Below are 19,908 nucleotides of genomic sequence, written 5' to 3'. Positions count from 1 at the left end.
CCTTCCAGACCAGAATGTGCAAGCTTGTGCAATTAAATGTTGCATGTGATTTGCATGTAATTTGCATGCAATTTACTCGAAATCTTTCATGTTTGATATTTTTACTTGCAGCTCCAGTATTTTTTCCCTAATTTCTTTTCAAGTTGGAACAAAGTCCTGCTCATGTCAGGGTGGGCAGGCAGCCTGAAAGAGATAGCACCCGCCCCTCTCCCATTATCCACATCCCCCAACTCAGGACCTGCCCCTGGGGCCCCAGAGCCCACGTCTTTCCTGTCCAACCCTGGGGATGTGCTCCAGCAAGACCTGACACCGAACACCCTGCTTCATGCTCCCAACAGACTGCCCCTTTGCTCACACTTCATTCTAACTGAGGAGACTAAAGATTGTCTGCCCAGATTGTCCCCACATCTGAAGCAGGACCGTCTTGGCTTCTGGTTTTTAGTTGCTAACCAAAAATCACGAAGCATGGCCAGGCCTTGCTCAGAAAATGGAGATGAAAAGACACCAAAGGTTTGCAGTGGGCTTAGACCAGCAGGAAAAATACTGATGCCTGGCCCCTATCCATACCTCCCGAACCAGAATTTCTACAACTGAGACCTGGGCATATTTTGTTCACCTTCTCTGGTGACTCTAACGTGCACCCACGGCTGAGAACCACTGGTTTCTATCATCAAAGCTTAAAATCAAAGGATTTTAGAACCTAAGAATATAGTGGAGGGCTAAGGTTTTAAAATTGGCTCATGAGGCAAACCATGGGTGTAACTTAAAGTTTCTCATGAAAGGAACTTTGCCCACAAGTATAGTTCTGATTTATGTACCCCAAACACTGGCTCAGGAAAACCAGCACCAAACCTCCATCCTCCTAATAGGTCCTGGATTCTTTGGTTGAGCACCAGGTAAAGAAGTTCACCAGCATTTGGGGCCATGTTGATTATCAAATATTTTTTGTGTTGCTTGTTTGCCAAATGTTGACATTTGCATTCGTATAGATTAAACGAACGTATGCTGCATTTCCACTGCCACAGAATCTTAGAAACCTTGCCTCTCAGAATTCCGGAACCTGAAAATCTTAGACACAGGATCTTGATATACTGGGATTTTTACAATCTTCTAACTGAGAGGTTTAGTAATGGAATTGACAAGTCGTGCTGCCCGAGAACCCTTCTCCTCTTCTCACGTCCTGATGGAAGCCTCCCAGCTTCTGTTTGAATAGTTTCGGTGATGGCGAGACTTGACCTCTCGCAGGGCCCACTCCACTGCTGGCCGGCCGTGCACGTTTGCAAAGCCTCTCACGGCGCCTTACAGCCGCAGATGAACACCTCCAGGTGGCATTAGTTTTTAAAGCAGATGTCACATCGTGTCACTTCTCTGCTCTCGGCTCTCCACTGACTCCCCATCTCACTTGAAGGAAAAGCTGGGGTCCTTACAACGGCTGCCTTAGTCCGGTCTCTTGTTACCTTATCCCCTCCCACACTCGCCTTCGCCTTCCGCACTCCAGCCTCTCTGGTCTTTGTGCTGTTCCCAGAATGCTCTCTCCTCCTGTGCCCACATAGCTCACTCCCTCACTTCTCGGTCTCTGCTCAAATATCACCTTATTAGTGAGGTCACACATTCCGGACCTACCTGCATGAACTAGCACCCACTCCTGTCCTTCCACCCCCTTATCCTGCTTTATTTTATTTCATAACTTATCATACTGGCATACTACATATTCGTTTGCTTTTCCCTTTATTGCTTGTCTCTCCACCAGAACGGAAGTCCCCCAGGGCAGGAACGTTGCTGGGTTTTGTGCATCGCTGTGTCCCCAGAGCCTGGCTGACAGCAGGCATTCGATGCTCATTCCCTGAATGTCGAGTGAAGGAAGAGAGGGGGGCAGCTGAGACTCCACAGCCAGGTGGGGGACACTTGCTTTTACCTCTTGAGCTGCCCAAGCAGGATGAGGTTGGGGGCCGTGCCCGTGAGGGTGGCAGTGCCTCCGATGCTGGCGGAGTAGGGGATGGAGATGAGGAAGCCCTTCCAGATGTTTCTGCGATAGTCCTCCTCCTTCTTGGAGTCCGCCAGAAGATCCAGTGGAGCCTCCGCCTCCTCAGGGCAGTCTTTGCTTTAAACAAACCCCAAGAGAAGCCATTCAGAACACACTCAGAATTCCTGGCCTCACGGGGAAACAATGGCTGAGGCGGGAGAGCTAAGTGGTTTTTCTAGAAGGTAATTTGGCACGGGCATCAAAAACCCTAAAAATGTGCAACCTTCATCTCAACTGTTCTGCTCTAAGAATTTATCCTAAACAAATAACTGGGCAGGTGCCTCAGATGTGGGTTCAAGAGACTTCACTATGGTATTAAATATAATTTAAATTGAAAACAACCTAAATCTCCATCAAGAAGGCATTAGCTGGGCCGGCCCCGTGGCTTAGCGGTTAAGTGTGCGCGCTCCACTGCTGGCGGCCCGGGTTCGGATCCCGGGCACGCACCGAGGCACTGCTTCTCCGGCCGTGCTGAGGCCGCGTCCCACATACAGCAATTAGAAGGATGTGCAGCTATGACATACAAGTATCTACTGGGGCTTTGGGGAAGAAAAGGAGGAGGATTGGCAATAGATGTTAGCTCAGAGCCGGTCTTCCTAAGCAAAAAGAGGGGGATTAGCATGGATGTTAGCTCAGGGCTGATCTTCCTCACACACACAAAAAAATAAATAAATAAAAAATAAAAAACAAAAAGAAGGCATTAGCTAAATAAAGATGACCCTCTTTCTGGATGGAACACCAAGGCAGCTATTAAAAAATGATGATTTTGATGGGTGTTTATTAAAATGAAAGATGTCCGTCATATAAAGTGAAAAGGTAGGTAACAGCACTATTTCATTTTTTTATTTTAAAAATATTCACATATTTCATGAATATATTAATATTAAGAAAAGTCTAGAATGGTATAAGCAGAGGTGTTTTGGTGCCTTTCTCAGGGATGGCGTGAGATTTTTTTTTCTCTTTTACTCTTTATGTGTATTTTCTGGCTTGTTTTCCTTGTATAGAGTTTGGGAAAGAATTAAGTTAAGAATTGTTAATTATATAATTAAAAGAGGAATAACGTCGACACAAATTTATTGAGGTGAAAAGATGTTCACTACACTCCATTAAATGAGAAAGCAGCTTACAAAAAACATATATAACATTATCAACTTTTTAAATTTAACATATGCATTTATGTGTATAGAGAATATCAAGAAATAATCTAGAATGATATTCACTTAACTGTTTTAATCTATCTCTGGGAATGAGATGTGGAGTACATTTTTCTTTTTAAGAGTATTTTATTGACTTGTGCAATTATGAAATGTTTATAAGTGAATAAAATTAAGAATCGCTCCTGTGAGATTTCTCAAAAAATTAAAAATAGAAATACCATACAACCCAACTATCCCACTACTGGGTATTTATCCAAAGAACTTGAAATCAACAATTGAAAGAGATTTATGCACCTCTATGTTCATTGCAGCATTATTCACAATAGCCAAGACGTGAAAGCAACCCAAGTGCCCATTAACAGATGAATGGATAAAGAAGGTGTGGTACAGATATACAAGGGAATACTACTCAGCCATAAAAAAGACAAAATCATCCCACTTGCAACAACATGGATGGACCTTGAGGGTATTACGTTAAGCGAAATAAGCCAGACAGAGAAAGACAAACACCACATGATTTCACTCATATGTGGAAGATAAACATATGGACTAAGAGAGCAGATTGATGGTTGCCGGAGGGGAAGAGGGTTGGGGGGTGGGCATAAGGGGTAAAGGGGCACATATATATGGTGACTGACAATTAATAATGTACACCTGAAATTTCACAATGTTATAAACTATTATGACCTCAATAAAATAATAAAAAAAAAAAAGAATTGCTCCTGTGTAACAAATTAATTTTTTTTAAAGAATGAAAGATACTTTAAATACCTTCTGGCTTTAATTACTACATGAGAGGCCCCTTCTCCAGATGGCAACGAAGACATGATCTGGGGTCTGAAAGGAAGACAAGGACTGGAGGCAGCTGGAGACCGATGTCACGGCCTGACTTCCAGGGCGAGAGGCCTGGTCAGGAACTGTGGCCTCCCTCAGACCTGGGGACCCAACCAGACTGAGCCTCACAATGAGAATGAGGAGCAGAAAGGGCCCTAGCGCTCGTGTAGTGCAACCCCTTCCTTGTTCAGATGGGAAACTGAGGCCCAGAGAGGGGATGGGGTTTGCAGCCAGTGGACATGGAGTTCCAGAGGGTGGGGATCGGCTCCTTTCCAACAGACTCAACACAAGCTCTGCATGGGCAGATGGTCAAAATACATGTCCAGGCTGCATGGTAGTGAGTGGCTGGACCAATGACAGAACCCATATCTCAAAGCTGGACTCAAAGCCCCCAAATATGGTGCCAGGAAGGAGCACAGGCCATGGGGTGAGACAGTCAGACATAAGATCACATCCTGCCTCTGCTAACCCCTCCATCAGCTCTCAGCTCATTCAAAGTCAAGGCTGCGTCATTGGCCTATGACTTCCCACATGCTGGGGCCCTCCACCACCACCCTCTCGCCACCTAGCAATCTCTCTGCCACCACCTTCCACCATCCATGCACCCAGCTCCAGCCACACTGGCTTCCTATCTGCTTTGGATTCTCAGGACCTTTGCACCTGCTGGTCCCTTTGCTGAGAATGCTCTTCCCACAGAGCCCCCATGGCCTCCCATCTCCTACAGGTGTTTGCTGAAGCATGACCTCCTTAGAGAGGTCTTCCCCGACCACCCATTTTAAAACTGCCCTTTCCCACCCCCAGCCCCCCTCCCTAGCCCTCTTTCCTGCTTTTCTTCTGCACAGCACTCACCAACCATCTGAATCATATGAAGTTTACTCGTGTATTTGTTTCTTGTCCCTGGGATGTAAGGTTTACAGGGCTGGGTTTTTGTCTGTTCATTGCTGTATCTCTAGCAGTGCCTGGATCATCGTAAGCTCTCTATAAATGTTTGTTGAATGAATGAAACAGACCTGATCAATGCCCAGCAACGCCTTGAGCAAGTCACTTTACTTCCCGCTGTTTCATCGCCATTAGATTGAGATAATGATGACATTAACAACAAGCGCTACCACCTGTGCAGGTAAGGCCCAGCAACCTGCTTTCCCGACATTATCTCATTTAATCTCAAAACAACCCTGTACGGTGGCTTCCAATATCATATCCAGTTGGTAGCTGAAACTGAGGCTCAGAGAGGTTAAGTGACTTGCCCAAATCATACAGCCAGTAAGCGGCAGAGCCAGGGTTCAAAGTCAGGTCTGTGTGGCTCCAAACCTCAAAATCTTAACCACGCTGCCATATGCAAAGGACACTGAAGACTGAATGTGCCGTCGATGTGAAGGTGCTTCCTAAGTCACAGAAGTGTGAAGGATTGTGACGGTCTCACAGGATGCTTTTGTGCTTAGAGCCTCCTGACCCTGTCTGCACGCATGTCCTCCTTGACTGCAGCGTGGTTTGCGCTCTCCTGCTCTTCTGGCCCCTCCTTCCAGACCCCCCACCTCACCAGAACTCCAGGGGTCTAACGTGCTCCCCTGCCCTGTCCACGTTTGCATTTCCTTAAGGAGGCTGTGGAGGTCTGCCTAAGCCAAAGGGATGAAGGGTGGACACTTGAACATTAGGTCACTAGGAGAAAACCCTGGGACGGGAGGGGTTGCTTGCAGCATTGAATTCTTGTCCATCATCTCCTTGGATCAAGCACTGGCTCCTCTATGAATTTCACCAGGAACTCACTCTTCTGTGCTGGCAAGAAATTGCATCTCCGTGGGCACAGTGGGCAGGCCGTTTCTCCGCACAGCAGCTGGGAGGAGAGAGCATGATGTCTTTAGTGTAACGGAACGAATGGGACAGGAGGGCTCCTATCCCTGTGCAGTCAATCAAGAGGGCGTCTTCAGGTTCCCTTCCTACACCATCCATTGAATTAAAAAGAGAGGCAGTCAAAATCCCATCCTCCTGTCCCGCTCATCCATATTTGGAGATGGCCCCAGGCCTGTGGGCAGGGAGCCAGCTGCAAGGTTGCTTGACAACTCACAACTCCAGCCTAGGCTTACCTGAGCTGCCCTTGTCAAAGGGATGTTTGGGAAAGCCTAGCTATGAGTGGTAATGGATCAGCAATGGGAGGGGTGACCCCAATCTTCCATTCATTCATTCATTCAGAAAGTATTTATTGGGCATATTCTACGTGCTATTGACTATGAGTGTGGGCTACACAGCGAATAATACAAAAAAGTCCCTGCTCCCATGAAAGTTATATTCTAGAAGGGGAGACAGACAATAATCGAAAAAAGGAAATTTCAGGTAGTGATGAAACAGATGGAGGAAATAAAACTGGGCAGTGTGATGGAAAGTGATTGCAGAGCGGGGAGGGGCGCAGGTGGCCTACTGTGATCAGGTCAACAGAGAAGACATAAGAGCTGATGGCATTTGATCTGAGACCTCAGGGGTAAAAAGGAGCCAATCACAGGAAGAGCTGTGAGAAGAGGGTTCAGGGCAGCAGGAATAGCAAGTGCAAAGGCCCTGAGGTGAGAGTGTGTCTGGCGTGTCAGGAGCAGAAGGGAGACTAGTGGGGCCAGAGGGGCATGGGGCTGGGGGAGAGTAGCAAGAGGTAAGGTAAGAGAAGTGGCAGGGGGTGGGTTGAATCATGCAGGGGTCTTGGGGTCACAGTAAGGACTTTGGTTTCTCCTCTGAGTCAGATGCGAGCAGAGCCAGGGGAGTGTCTGAGCAGAGGAGAGTCAGGACAAGCTCTCACTTCATTTTAAAAGCATCTCTTGCAGGGTGGCCTGGTGGTGGTTAAGTGCGCGTGCTGTGCTTTGGTGGCCTGGGGTTCACAGGTTCAGATCCCGGGTGTGGACCTACGCACCACTCATCAAGCTACGCTGTGGCAGGCATCCCACGTATAAAGTAGAGGAAGATGGGCACAGATGTTAGCCCAGGGCCAGTCTTCCTCAGCAAAAAGAGGAGGATTGGTATTGCATGTTAGCTCAGGGCTGATCTTCCTCACCAGAAAAAGAAAAGTATCCCTTGCTTGATAGGTCAGTCTCCCCAGGAGCCTGCAATAGTGTTTTGGAGACAAGAAAGATTGAAAGGATTAAAAGTTCCTGCAGCTGAAACCATCACCAAGGGCAAAAGAATCCATCCCTGGGCATTGGGCTTGTGATTAGTAGCTAAACACATGGGTTCTGGGTTCGAATCATAGCTCCATCTCTTACTCCGTGACCTTAGATCAGTGGTTCCCAAAGGGGGCCGATTCTGCCTCCAAGGGACATTGGACCATGTCTGGAGACATTTTTGGTTGTCACAACTGGGGTGAGGGGGATGTTGTTGGCATCTAGTGGGTAGAGGCCAAGGATGCTGCTAAATATCCTACAATACAAAAGTCAGCCCCTGACAACAAAGAATTATCCCACCCAAAATGTCAAGAGTGCTGAAGTTGAGAAACTCTGATTTAGATAAATCCCTTAATCTCCCTGTGCCTCAGTTCTTTAATTCATAGAAGAGAAATAATAATTCCCCTAGGGTTGTCAAGAGGATTAAGGAGTTGACCCATTTGCTATAGACTGAACGTTTTTGTCCCCAAAATTCATAGTTGAAATCTAATCCCCGATGTGATGGAATTAGGAGGTGGGGGCTTTGGGAGGTGATTAGGTCATAAGGGCGGAGCTCTGATGAATGGGATTAGTGCCCTTATCAAAGACACCCCAGAGAGCTCCCCTGCCCCTTCCACCGTGTGAGGACACAGCGACAAGATAGCCGTCTGTGAACCAGGAAACTGGCCCTCACCAGGTGCGGAATCTGCCAGCGCCTTGATCTTGGACTTCCTAGCCTCCAGAACCAGGAGAAGGTCGTGTGCTGAGCAGTTTGCCACAGTCCCCACCTGGCCCCCGTCACTCATCCATGGAACCTCGTTGCTGCCACCGTCTGAGCTGGAGGGCCCCAATATAAGACTTACGTGCCATGCACAAAGCAGAGGAGGACATCATACACACCGCTGTACACGGTAATTACCTGTAGCACGTAAGATCGGGAAGGAGGGAGTTCCACTGTTTCTTCACCAGATTAGTCATGTGAAAACATTTTATACCTAGCGTTATTTTCCTGATGATGATGACGGTAATAAAGCCAATGAAAACGAAGTTGAAATAAATAGGAAAACCAAGGTGCCGAATGTTCTTAACCACTTACCCAGCGTCCATCCCCGTGCTTCCTGTGACCACAGTGACCCCAGTGGCCACACAAAGGCCACTGTGGCAAAGTCTCCAAAGCTTCTGACTTTTCTGGGTCCAGAAATCACTAGCTAGTTGGGAGCTTGGTGCTTAAGTAAGGTCTTATTCAAATAATGCCACTCTCTGAGCCTGTACCAGGCCGGGGACTGAGGACTTGCACATTTGTAATCTTACAGCAGCCTCAGAACAGCCTGAGAGACACTTCCTCTTTACACCCGGGGAAACTGAGGCCCAGAGGCAGGTTATGACCGCGATCGAGATGACCCAATGGGTCAGCAGCAGAGTCAGGCTTGTTCCCAGGACTGTTGATTCTCCACCCGTGAGTCCCACTCCATCTCCCAAGGCTCCCCCGCCCGGCGGCTCTTAGTAGGTCTGAGCCGGAGCTGCTAAATCCAGTCTAACCTCCCCAGTATGACAAAATGTTCCTGAAGTTTCGCACACAGAAAGCCCCCAGGAAGGAGTTCTTGTATCAAATTAGGTAAAAAACACCCCAGGGACAGTCAGCTGCCACATATTAGCCGCTTCCTATGCGCCAGGCTCTCATTTCTCTCGTAAGCCTCACAACGATACACAGCAAATGGGAGGCTTTGTCCTTATTTTATAGAGGAGAAAAGAGCCTCGAAAGGAGGCCCCCCTCCTGGCCTCATGAATGAAGAGTGAAGGAGGAGGGCAATGCTTAACCCAGCCTGAAAGATTGTGTTTTGAAGGATGGCATCTTGGGCATTCCTAAAGGAAAGAGGTGGGTGGCAGGCTAGCCTTGTTTGGACAGAGAAAAAGAGGGGAAAGAGGAGAGAGGGGTAGAGTGCAGATTCAAAAGCCAGATGGGCCATTTACCAGCTGAGGGGCACTGGGCAACTACTTCACCTCTCTGAGCATCAGTTTCCTCCTCTGGAAAATGGGCATGACAACAGGGCCACGCCAGCAGGGCTGTAGTGGATCATCTAATGTGAACACACACATGGAAGGATGCTGGGGAAGCCACCACCTCATGGCCCCTCAGCCCCTCAGGCAGTGCAAGAAGCAGAGCTTTGTAAAGAAACTAAAGAGAAGCAGCAGGGCTGCCCTCTAAGGCTGAGGACCCCCCGGGGTCTTGTCCAGTGAGCTCCACCCCGCCCCAGGATCTGTCTTGCTCTGGCATGCTGCTTATAAGCACAGATTCCAGATTCAGACAGAGCTTAGCAACTAACTCACCATGTTACTTTGGGCAAATCATTTTGCCTCTCTGAACCTCAGTCTCTTCATCTGTCAAATGGGGATCATCTACCTCATAGTATTGTTATGAAGATTAAATGAGCTAACGGGTATGAAAAATGTAGCACAGCGTCTGGCATATGGTGGGTCTTTAGAAAATGACAGCTCACATTACCATTGCTGTTGTTGCCGTGGGGGTCCCTCACGGACTTAAAGCCCCCGGAAGCCTCCTGGCCCCTGTCCTGGCTCACTAAAGGGTCTCCACTCCCTCCACCCCTGCCCTCACCTCCTGCCACCAGAACAGAGCACAGACTCTGGCTGAAAGGGAACATCTCTCTTTGCACTGGAATGAGCCTAGTTTTAGGTCTTAGGGCTGATCATTAACTAGTCTCTGCTCTCTGATCCCACCGCCTGTAAAAGTCATGTCTGCCCCAGCCTCCAGGGTCTCCTACCTCCTGACATCCTGCAGCATAAGAGAAAAGATTCTGGATTTCGCCGTGCGCCCAACACTGTGTGCAACCTTGGACACGTCCCTTTATAATGAGGGAATTGGCTTCCAAACTTTTTTTTTTTTTTTTTTGGCTACTAGACTCCTTGAAAAAAAAATCTTGTGTGGGAGGCAGAATAACAGAGGTTAAGAGTACAGGCCCTGAAGTCAGCCAGCCTGGATTCAAAATACCAGTGCCACAGTTTTGAAACCATGTGACCTTGGGGGCTACTTTATCCTCTTTCTAAATTTCTTCCTCAATTTCCATTCCTCTAAACGAGGTCAGTGCTGGCTCCACCTCATTCAGAAGTAAGTCCTAAGAAGAGTCCTTGCACAAAATAAGTGCTCAATAAAAATCTGTGCTGGTTCCTCGGAAGCTTGGTGTACAGAACAGATGCAGTGGGGGCAGCTGCGGTTGAAAGGCGAGAGGCAGCAGAGTCGGAGCTGCTTGCTGCCCCTCGAGGCGACCATGAGGCGGTTCTCCTGGAGACTCAGGGGAAACAGTCTGAAAACCAGTGAAGCCTATACTACAGAGCAGGGATCTGCAAACTACAGCCCATGGGCTGAATCCGGCCCACTGCCTGCCAGCTAAGAATGGTTTTAACATTTTCAAATAGCTGAAAAAAATCAGTAGAAGAATAATATTTTGTGATGTAGAAATTATATACAATTTTAACTTCAGCACCCGTAAATAAAATTTCACTGGAACACAGCCACCCTCACTCATTTACATACTGTCCATGAATGCTTTCTCTCTGCAAGGGCAGAGTTGATTCGTTGTGACAGACAGAGCGGCTAGCAAAGCCTAAAATGTTTACTATCTGGTCATTTACAGAAAAAGTCTGCTGACCCCTGCTCTCGAGCATCTCTTCCCTTCCATGTGGAAGACTTTGACCTTGCTTGGATCCTGGCTCTGCTACTTGACAACCAATGTGATTGACTGTGGACATATCACCTCACCTCTCTGAACCTCCTCTGTAAAGTACTTAGAATATTTCTAGCTCTCAGGGCTGTCGTGGAAATAAATAAGCAAGATCCCTTATTGCATGGTGGGGAAGTACCCATACCACAGTAAATGACATTAACTCAGATGGTGCATGGATCAATATTTAGATTTTTAACAGACTATATATTTATTTTAATGTATATTCAAAAAATACAACTAGCACACAAAATCCAGGGTTTCATGGATAATATTTGTTGTTAGTTGGGGTAAATGGTCCAAAGCTACTGGGGCAGATCTGCCATCAGTCTCTCAACATGCAGCTTCCATCTTTGGGTCCTAGGTAGCATCTCTTTTCCCCATTATCATATTCATATTCCAGCCAGCAGGAGTAGAGAAGGAAGGGCAGGACCCAGGAGTTGCACACACCATTCCCACTCATATCCCATTGGCTAAACTTAGTCACATGACCACATCTAACTGCAAGGGAAGCTGGGAAATTCAGCCTTTTCTCTGCACAGCTGTGTGCCCATGTGGGGGTTCCATTACTAAAAGAACAAAGGAAGAATTGATACTGGGGATAAACTAGTAATCTCTTCCCACATGTATACCAATTTAAAGCTTCCTTTTAAAATACCTTTATGTAAATAAAAAGCAGGATGTTTTAAAGCAGACAGGATGTGGCAGCCACTTTGTAACCACGAGGGAAAGACAAAGGGAATCACAGAGATGCCAATGAACAATCCTGACATCTTTGTGCCTCTGAATTGATCCTAAAACTGCCTTTCACTGACTTCTTGATATTTGAGGAAAATAAACTGCCATACTTTAAGCCACTTGTAGACAGGCATTCTTTTACTTGCAGCCAAAAGAATTCTCACTGCTGCAGCTGATTTCACAGGCAAGAGAGTGGTCTGGAGCCAGACTGCTGAGGTGCACAGTGGGCTCAGCCATTTGCTTGCTGTGTGACTTGGGGAAGTCACTTCCCCTCTCTGAGTGCCCGTTTAGTCATCTAAAAACATGGTGGCTACTTGTGTTTTGTTTTGTTTAGAACACAATTGCAGAGGGCTGAGTGAATCAAATCCCTCAGTTCATGGCACACTATTACTATTCGCTGCACAGGCCCCCCTTTTGTTTTCTGTCTGTCTTTATTTATTCCCTTTTATCCCCATTTCCCACTTCTATCCTTCCCAGAGCAACCATTCTCGTGTGTTTAATGTAGCTTTTCCTTTGTTTACTTTCTTGCAAAATGTTTTGTCATTTGTGTATATTTTTAATTTACATAATGGTAGTGTGTTCTATATCTCTCTCTGTTTTTTTTTTTTTCCAATCACAACTATGTTTTATGAGATCCACGTATATAGTTATATGTTCCTCTAATTCTTTGCTCCTAAAAGCAGCACGGTGCTCAGCGGTGCACCCACCACACTTTACCTTCCCCTTTACTAGTGAAGGCATTCCCACGGCTACCAACCCACCACAGCACCGAGAAGGCTGCAGTGAACATCGGTACACATGTCCCCTCAAGAACCTGTGTCAGGGGGCCGGCCCGGTGGTGCAAGCGGTTAAGCGCACACACTCCGCTGTGGCGGCCCCGGGGTTCGCTGGTTCGGATCCCGGGCGCGCACCGACGCACCACTTGTCAATCCATGCTGTGGCAGCGTCCCATATAAAGTGGAGGAAGATGGGCACGGATGTTAGCCCAGGGCCAGTCTTCCTCAGCAAAAAAAGAGGAGGATTGGCAGATGTTAGCTCAGGGCTTATCTCCTCACACACACAAAAAAAGAACCCGTGTCAGAATTCCTTTAGCATTTGCAATCAGGAGCAAAATGCTGGGTTGCATGTATATGCACATTTAAATTGATTAAATATTTGCAGACTGCCCTCAAGAAAGGCTGGCCCAGCCTACACTCTCTCTAGCAGTGCACAAGAGTTCCTGTGGCCCCCATTCCCGCCAACTCTGGGCATTACCCAGCTTTCTGATTTTTGCCAGTCTCATTGAAGTAAATCGCATTGTTGTTTCAGTTTGCATTTCTCTGGGTATTAGTGATTTTAAGCATCTCTTCAAATGCTTTAAAACAAGGATTAATTATTGTACCTACTTCATAAGGCTGTTTTGAGAGGTAAAGGAGATAACGTATGCAAAATGTTTAACTCATTGCTTAGTACATAGTAAGCGCTCAATAAATGCAAATTTTAAAGAAAACCAAGTACCACAGAGTGACTTTAATTCTAGTTATTATTATTATGAACACTTGGCACCCAGTAGGTGCTCAATAAGTGCATTCCGTTCACCTTCCGTGACACCCTTTGGACATCCCCGCTCCCACTCCCCCACACTGGTGGGCTTGGCCCCCAGTCCCTTTCCGCAGCCTCACCTGCGTTCTCTTCGCTCTCCCTGCTGAGGTCCTTCCGAGTCTCCCTGTGGCCAAAGAGACTCTTCAGGATGGCGCTGGCGATGGGCAGCATCATGGCGGTGGAGGCAGTGTTGCTCAGCCACATGGACAGGAAGGAGGTGGTCACCATCATTCCCAGGATGAGCCTAGGAGCAGAGGGAGTCAGAGGCAGATCCAGAACCGGGGCCCAGGAGGTCTTCTGGTCCCAGTTTGCCACCCTTGAGGAATCCAGCCCACTCGTTTTCTAGATGAAAAGTTAAGGCCCGGAGAGGACAAGCCAATGACCAAGTGGGGACCACATCCACTCACCAGGCTTATTTTAGATCTAAGAAAACTGGCTCAATGTGTTTAAGTGAACTGACCAGGTACTCAAGGTAAAATAGCTCCAAAGATCTCCCAACCCTGAAATCTCCTCTCCTTTGCCCTCCAATCCTTCATGGCTCCCATTGCAGAATAAAGTTGCCTTGGTTTGACACCAAGACTCTCCACCATCTCACCCCAAACGGCCTTCCCGGCCTCCTCTCCCACTTGCCCTCCCACTCCTACTAGCACCCCTGCTCAGTGTCCGATGAACTTCCCACCAGCACCCAAACACGCGCGACCTCCTGTCTGCCTGCCACGGCTCAGTCCCTCCTGCCAACGGGAATCTAAGTTTCGTGGTTTTTCCTCTTTACACTGACCTCTGAACCCACCTGGAATTTATTTAGATGCCCAGTATGAAGTCAGATCTAATTAGATTTTTTTCCAAAGAATAAACCAATTATTCCAACCCCCATCACTTATTGAATAATCTTTCCCTTCTCCACTGAGTTAGATTTCTTCTAGAATATTTATACTGCATTTTTAAGATCTATTTCTGAGCTAGTGTCAAACTGACTGTTTTCATTGTTGTAACTTTATGTCTGATAGCAGCCCCACCCCTTCTTCAAGGTCAAAGGTAACCTCCTCCATGAAGAAGTCACCCTGCCTCTCCTGTGGGCTGCCACACCACATGTGCCCCTTCGGTATCAAATTCTGCTTTATAGATGGAATCTCTCCTGCAGGAGACGGTACCTCCAGGAGGAAACACAGCTACAGAGCCTAGCAGAGTGCTTGGCACAGAGCAAATGCTAGAAACCTAGGCGTTATCCAGAATCTTCTCCCTAACCACCATCCCCCATCGATTTTATCAACCAAAGAGTTCTCAAATCTATTCATTTTGTCCATCTCCACTGCCACCTAGCCCAAGCTGTCACCATCTCTTGTCTGGACACCCAGAACATTCTCCTAACTGGGCTACATCCAGCTTCCCACCCCTCATCTGTTCTCCACATGGCAGCCAAGAGGAACTGTTTAAAAATGCAGATCTGGTCATGTCACTCCCCAGCTTAGAACTCTGTAAAGCAGAGATTCATAATCAAAGGGGGCATGGATATAAGTCAGGACAGAAATGAGGGAGAAAAACGCATCTTTATTTTACTAACATCTAATAGAATTAAATATTTCCTTTAGGGATAAACATAGGCAACAAAGTTCAGTAGTATTAGAAGTGCCTGGGACTTGGTCACCAATTAAAACCACAGATATCTTCATATCACTTTATAATATTGCAGACATCTTAGAATATCACTGACACTCAAAAGCGCCTCAAAACTACAGTTGTTTTTATGCCGGTTGCTAGATCTTATCATTTACTGTAAAGGAGTATGTAGGATACCATATCACAAATTTGTGTGTTTTAAAAAATTTATTTGGGGGGCCCACCCCATGCCCTAGTGGTTAAGTTCAGTGTGCTCCGCTTCAGCGGCCCAGGTTCGTGGGTTCAGATCCTGGGTACGGACCTACACCATGCATCAGCCATGCTGTGGTGGTGACCCACATATAAAATAGAAGAAGATTGGCACAGATGTTAGCTCAGGGCTACTCTTCCTCAGCAAAAAAATAATAATAATAAATAAATAAATAAAAATAAAAATTTATTTGGATAACTGCATTTTGCTGTAATTGTTGTGATTGTTGTTTTAAATCCTAAGCGTTGTGTGCTTCGTACATTTAAAAACATTATTCTAAGAAGAGATCCTTAAGATTCACCAAATTGAAAATAAAAAATTAAAAGAACAACAATGCTGCTAGTTTAAAGGTCACTCAATCCTCTTAGAATAAAAGTTCAAATCTTAGCCAGGGGGCCTGAGGCTCTGCAAGAATGGACCCTGCCCCCGTCTCTCTGAGGTCACCTTTCCATCCACTCCCTACCCACCTCGTCACCACGGCTGGTAAATAGCAAAGTAGGATGATAACAGCCAGGATTTACTGCATTGCACAAGTCTAAGCTATCTTATCCTCATTTTATAGGCAAAGAGAAGTTAAGTCATTTTCTAGAGCAGGAAAAGTCGGATCCATACTGCTAATAGGACCCCCTCTAAAACTACCAGACATCAATCCTGAGGCTGGGGCCTGGGGATAAGCATTTCAGCTGGCTTCCCAGGTGATTCTGATGCACTTTTGAGAGCTGCCCAAGAGCCTGGCACTGTGTCTGTCACACACAGGGGCTCACTAAATATCTGAGGAATGAGTAAGTAAATGGAGGGCAGGACATGATGAGTTTGTTGGTCTGGACGATTACACAGGGAAGAGTGAGTTTAGGCTCCAAGAGATGTGGTCCCTCTGCCTCCCCGCCCTCAGGCTGGACCCATTCCCTGGGCTTACCTGGCCGGCTGGACCCCAACGAACATCAGGACCTTGAGGGCTATTCTCCGGTGCAGGTTCCACTCCTCGATGGCCGTGGCCATAATCAGACCGCTGAGGAAGAGGAAGTTGGTGTCCAAGAAGTACTGGGGGCAGACCTTGCTGGAGGGCAGGATACCCAAGAAGGGGAAGAGGATGATGGGCAGCAGGGACGTCACCGAGAGGGGCAGGGCCTCCGTGCACCAGTACACCGCCATGAGCAGGATGACAAACAGGCAGCGGCCCTCCTGCAGGGAGGAGATGCTCAGGAAGGTCAGCGGAGCTGGGGGTGGCAGGGGGAAAGAGGTCCTGGGGCAGGGCCTGTCAAGGCACGTTCCTCAGGGAGGCAGTGGAGGCTTTGACCTTAAGCAGGTCACTGGGGCACTTACCCTCTTCACTGCCTCATTTTGCTCAACTATAAAATGGAGAAGCTGTATCTGTCCATTTTATAGGACTGTTGGAGCATTATATGAAATACCCCATTGTCTTAGAAGCAGACACTGAGGTGAGCATGAGAATGATAACAGTTCACTTGATAGAGAATCCCAGGAAGTTCTGGAAGGGTAGTGGGGAAGTGAAACAGAGAAGGAAGCCAATACAGAGTGTGTTGAGAAGGTTACCACTGTGGGAAGCTGGGGCTCACGGGGGGCCCTGGTTGATGGTGTAGATCAAGCCTCAGAGTTGTCCCCCTGGGAGGCAAGGAAGCCAGGCTGTTTATCTTCCAACTCCTGGCCATCTTAACTCCCTAGCACTTCCGGCCTGCCCCGTGTGCAGGCTGAGCACGCTCCTGCAGCCGGAGAACACATTCACGCAGAGCATCTCAGGTGCAGCAAGAAGCTATCGGCATGTGCAGAGTGGTGGGTGCCGGCGGGGATGTGGAGGGAGCACCAGTAGCAACTGCCACATCTACACCCAACACGTAGCACGACGCCCATCACGCAGTGTACACTCTATAAACAGTAGTAATGATAACTGATATTGATTGCGTTATTAAGTACCAGCTACTTAATTAAGCTATTCCTTACAAAATCCCAGTGAAGTGGGTGCAATTATTATCCCCATTTTACGGATTAGGCGGCTGAGATGCAAGGTCACCAGCATGACAATGGCTGAGCAGAACAAGGCAATCTGCCTCCAGAGCCAACGGTCTTAACCCAGCACCCTGCAGCTGTTAGCTGAACACTAGGACCGGTGACAGGCAGACAGCACAATTTTAAAGATTCAAAACAAAACAGCTTCAGTGGTCGCCGGGACTGGCGCAGGAGGTGTGTGTGTTGTAAGGGGAATGTGGGGGCTGCAAAGGAGAGCAAGGGAATTTTTGGGGGTGATGGAAATATTCTAGACCTAGATTGAGTGGTGGTTCCATGGGCGTGTACGTTTGTCAAAACTTGTCAAACTATTCACCTGCTCGCGAAACAAGAGGGCAATGATGACAACGTCTTCACTTCTGATACATCAGTGTCCCACAGGATTCATAATAAATCGTGTCTTATTACTCACATGGTCACTATTTGAATAAAACTACCTACTGCCCTGACCTTGCTTCCTTATGTCTCTCAAGGCAATGATCTTGCATGTTTCAGTAAACACAGATGATTTCTTGGATTTGGTGCTGTTTGGCGCCATTTTATGCTTCTTACTTCTTACTCACAGCAGGTTTTGTTGACTTTATTCAGTGTCCACAGGACATTGAACTGAATTCCATCCTAACAAGCACCATCCTAATAGAACATTTCCTCTGCTACACAGAACGGGCATCAAGCTATGTGCAGACACTATGGTTAGTTAATCCATCTAACAGATGGGCAAGAGCAGGACCAGGGAGACCAATGACATGGCTTTGGTAATAATCCAAGCAAAGATACTGGTGGTTAGGGTCTGGTGGGAGCAGTGGAGGTAGTGGGAAATGGCCAAATTCTGCATCTATTCCCAAGGTAGAGCCTGACAGCATTGCCAAGGATCTGTTATGACGTGTAAGGCAGAGAGAGAGGCCAAGGGTTATGCCAGTTGTTGCCCTCAGCAGTGTGAAGAATGAGGTCGTCATTTACTGAGATGGGGAAGACTGTCCTTTCCCCATTGAATGGTCTTGGTACTCTTGTCAAAAATCATTTCACCATATACTTGAGGGTTTATTTCTGGGCTTTCTATTCTGTTCCATCGGTCTATATGTCTCTCTTTATGGCAGTACTACACTGTTTTGATTACTGTAGCTTTGTAGTAAGTTTTGAAATCAGGAAGTGTGAGTCCTCCAGCTTTGTTCCTCTTTTTGAAGATTGTTTTGGCTATTCGGGGTCCCTTGAGATCCCATATGAATGATAGAATGGGTTTTTCTATTTCTGCAAAAAACATCATTGAGATTTTGATAGGGATTGCATTGACTTTATAGATCACTTGGGTATTGATATTTTAACAATATTAAGTTTTTCAATCCATGAACACAAGATGTGTTTCCATTTATTTATGTCTTCTTTAATTTCTTTCAGCAATGTGTTGTAGTTTTCATGGTACAAGTCTTTCGTCTTCTTGGTTAAGTTAATTCCTAAGTATTTGATTCTTTTTGATGCTACTGTAAATGGAATTGTTTTCTTAATTTCCTTTTCAGATGGTTCATTGTTAGTGTATAGAAATGCAACTGATTTTTGTGTGTTGACTTTGTATCTTGCTACTTTGCTGAATTCATTTATTAGTTCTAACAGGTTTTTTTGGTGAAATCTTCAGGGTTTTCTACATATAAGATCATATCAGCTGTAATCAGAGATAATTTTACTTCTTTCTTTCCAGTTTGGATGCCTGTTATTTCTTTTCCTTGCTCTGGCTAGAATTTGCAGTACTACATTGAATGGAAATAGTGAAAGTGGGCATCCTTGCCTTGTTCTTCAACCTGAGAGGAAAGACTTTCAGTCTTTCACCATTGAGTGTGACTTTCACTGTGGTTTTTTCATACATGGCTTTTATTGTGTTGAAGTAGTTTCCTTCTATTCCTAGTTTGTTGAGTGTTTTTATCATGAAGGAGATATAAAATTGCCAATAAGCGCATGAAAAGATGCTCAATATCACTAATCGTTAGGAAAATGCAAATCAAAACTACAGTGAGATACCACCTCACACCCATTAGGAAGGCTACTATAAAAAAAACAGAAAATAAAAATGTTGGCGAGGATGTGGAGAAATCAGAACCCTTGTTCACTGTTGGTGAGAATCTAAAATGGTGCAGCTGCTATGGAAAACAGTATAGTGGTTCCTCAAAAAATTAAAAATACAATTACTATATGACCCAGCAATTCCACTTCTGGGTATATATCCAAAAGAATTGAAAGCAAGGTCTCAAAGAGATATTTGTATACCCATGTTCATAGCAGCATTACTCACAACAGCCAAAAGGTGGAAGCAACCCAAGTGTCCATCAAAGGATGAATGGATAAGCAAAATGTGGTATATACATACAACAAAATATTACTCAGCCTTAAAAAGGAAGGAAATTCTGACATATGTTAAAACATGGATGAACCTTGAGGACATGATGCTAAGTGAATAAGACAGTCACAAAAAGACAAATATTGTATGATTCCACTTATATGAAATACCTACAGCGGTCAAATTCAAAGAGGCAGAAAGCAGAATAGCGGTTGCGAGGGGGTAGGGGGAGGCAGGAATGCGGAGTTAATGTTTAATGAGTATAAAGTTTCAGTTTTACACGATGAAAAGAGCTATAGAGATAGATGATGGTGATGGCTGCTCAACATTATGAATATTTAATACCACTGAATTGTACATTCAAAAATAGTTAAGATGGTAAATTTTATGTTCTATATATTCTACCACAATAAAAAAAAATCCTATTTTCCTGTTGACTTAAGATACATTTTTTTGGAGGAAAAAAATAAAATAGACCCCCAGAGTTAATACATTTAATTACCC

The 19,908-nt window shown here is 46.0% G+C and overlaps 1 protein-coding gene across 4 annotated transcripts in view; it reads right to left on the bottom strand.

The window, feature by feature from the left end:
* Nucleotides 1-19,908, bottom strand: part of SLC13A3 (solute carrier family 13 member 3) — a 76,711-nt gene that overhangs the window by 27,745 nt on the left and 29,058 nt on the right. The window contains exons 1-5 of one of the 4 annotated variants that reach the window (XM_087445177.1): nt 15,973-16,232; nt 13,270-13,433; nt 5,782-5,848; nt 3,952-4,017; nt 1,916-2,101 (exon numbers count right to left, since the gene is read on the bottom strand). In XM_087445177.1, the coding sequence (XP_087301303.1) occupies nt 1,916-2,101; nt 3,952-4,017; nt 5,782-5,848; nt 13,270-13,433; nt 15,973-16,208 (719 nt within the window). In that variant the 5' untranslated portion in view covers nt 16,209-16,232. Of the gene's footprint in view, nt 1-1,915; nt 2,102-3,951; nt 4,018-5,781; nt 5,849-13,269; nt 13,434-15,972; nt 16,239-19,908 lie in introns of those variants that run through there. The other 3 variants (XM_004430308.3, XM_087445176.1, XM_087445178.1) reach the window with 3 other exon arrangements.

This window comes from Ceratotherium simum, chromosome 21, assembly GCF_057802395.1.
Source record: "Ceratotherium simum simum isolate JZ-2026a chromosome 21, ASM5780239v1, whole genome shotgun sequence".
Lineage (NCBI taxonomy): Eukaryota > Metazoa > Chordata > Mammalia > Perissodactyla > Rhinocerotidae > Ceratotherium > Ceratotherium simum.
The sequence above is the reverse complement of the archived record's forward strand: the minus strand, read 5'-3'. Positions and strand labels throughout refer to the sequence as shown.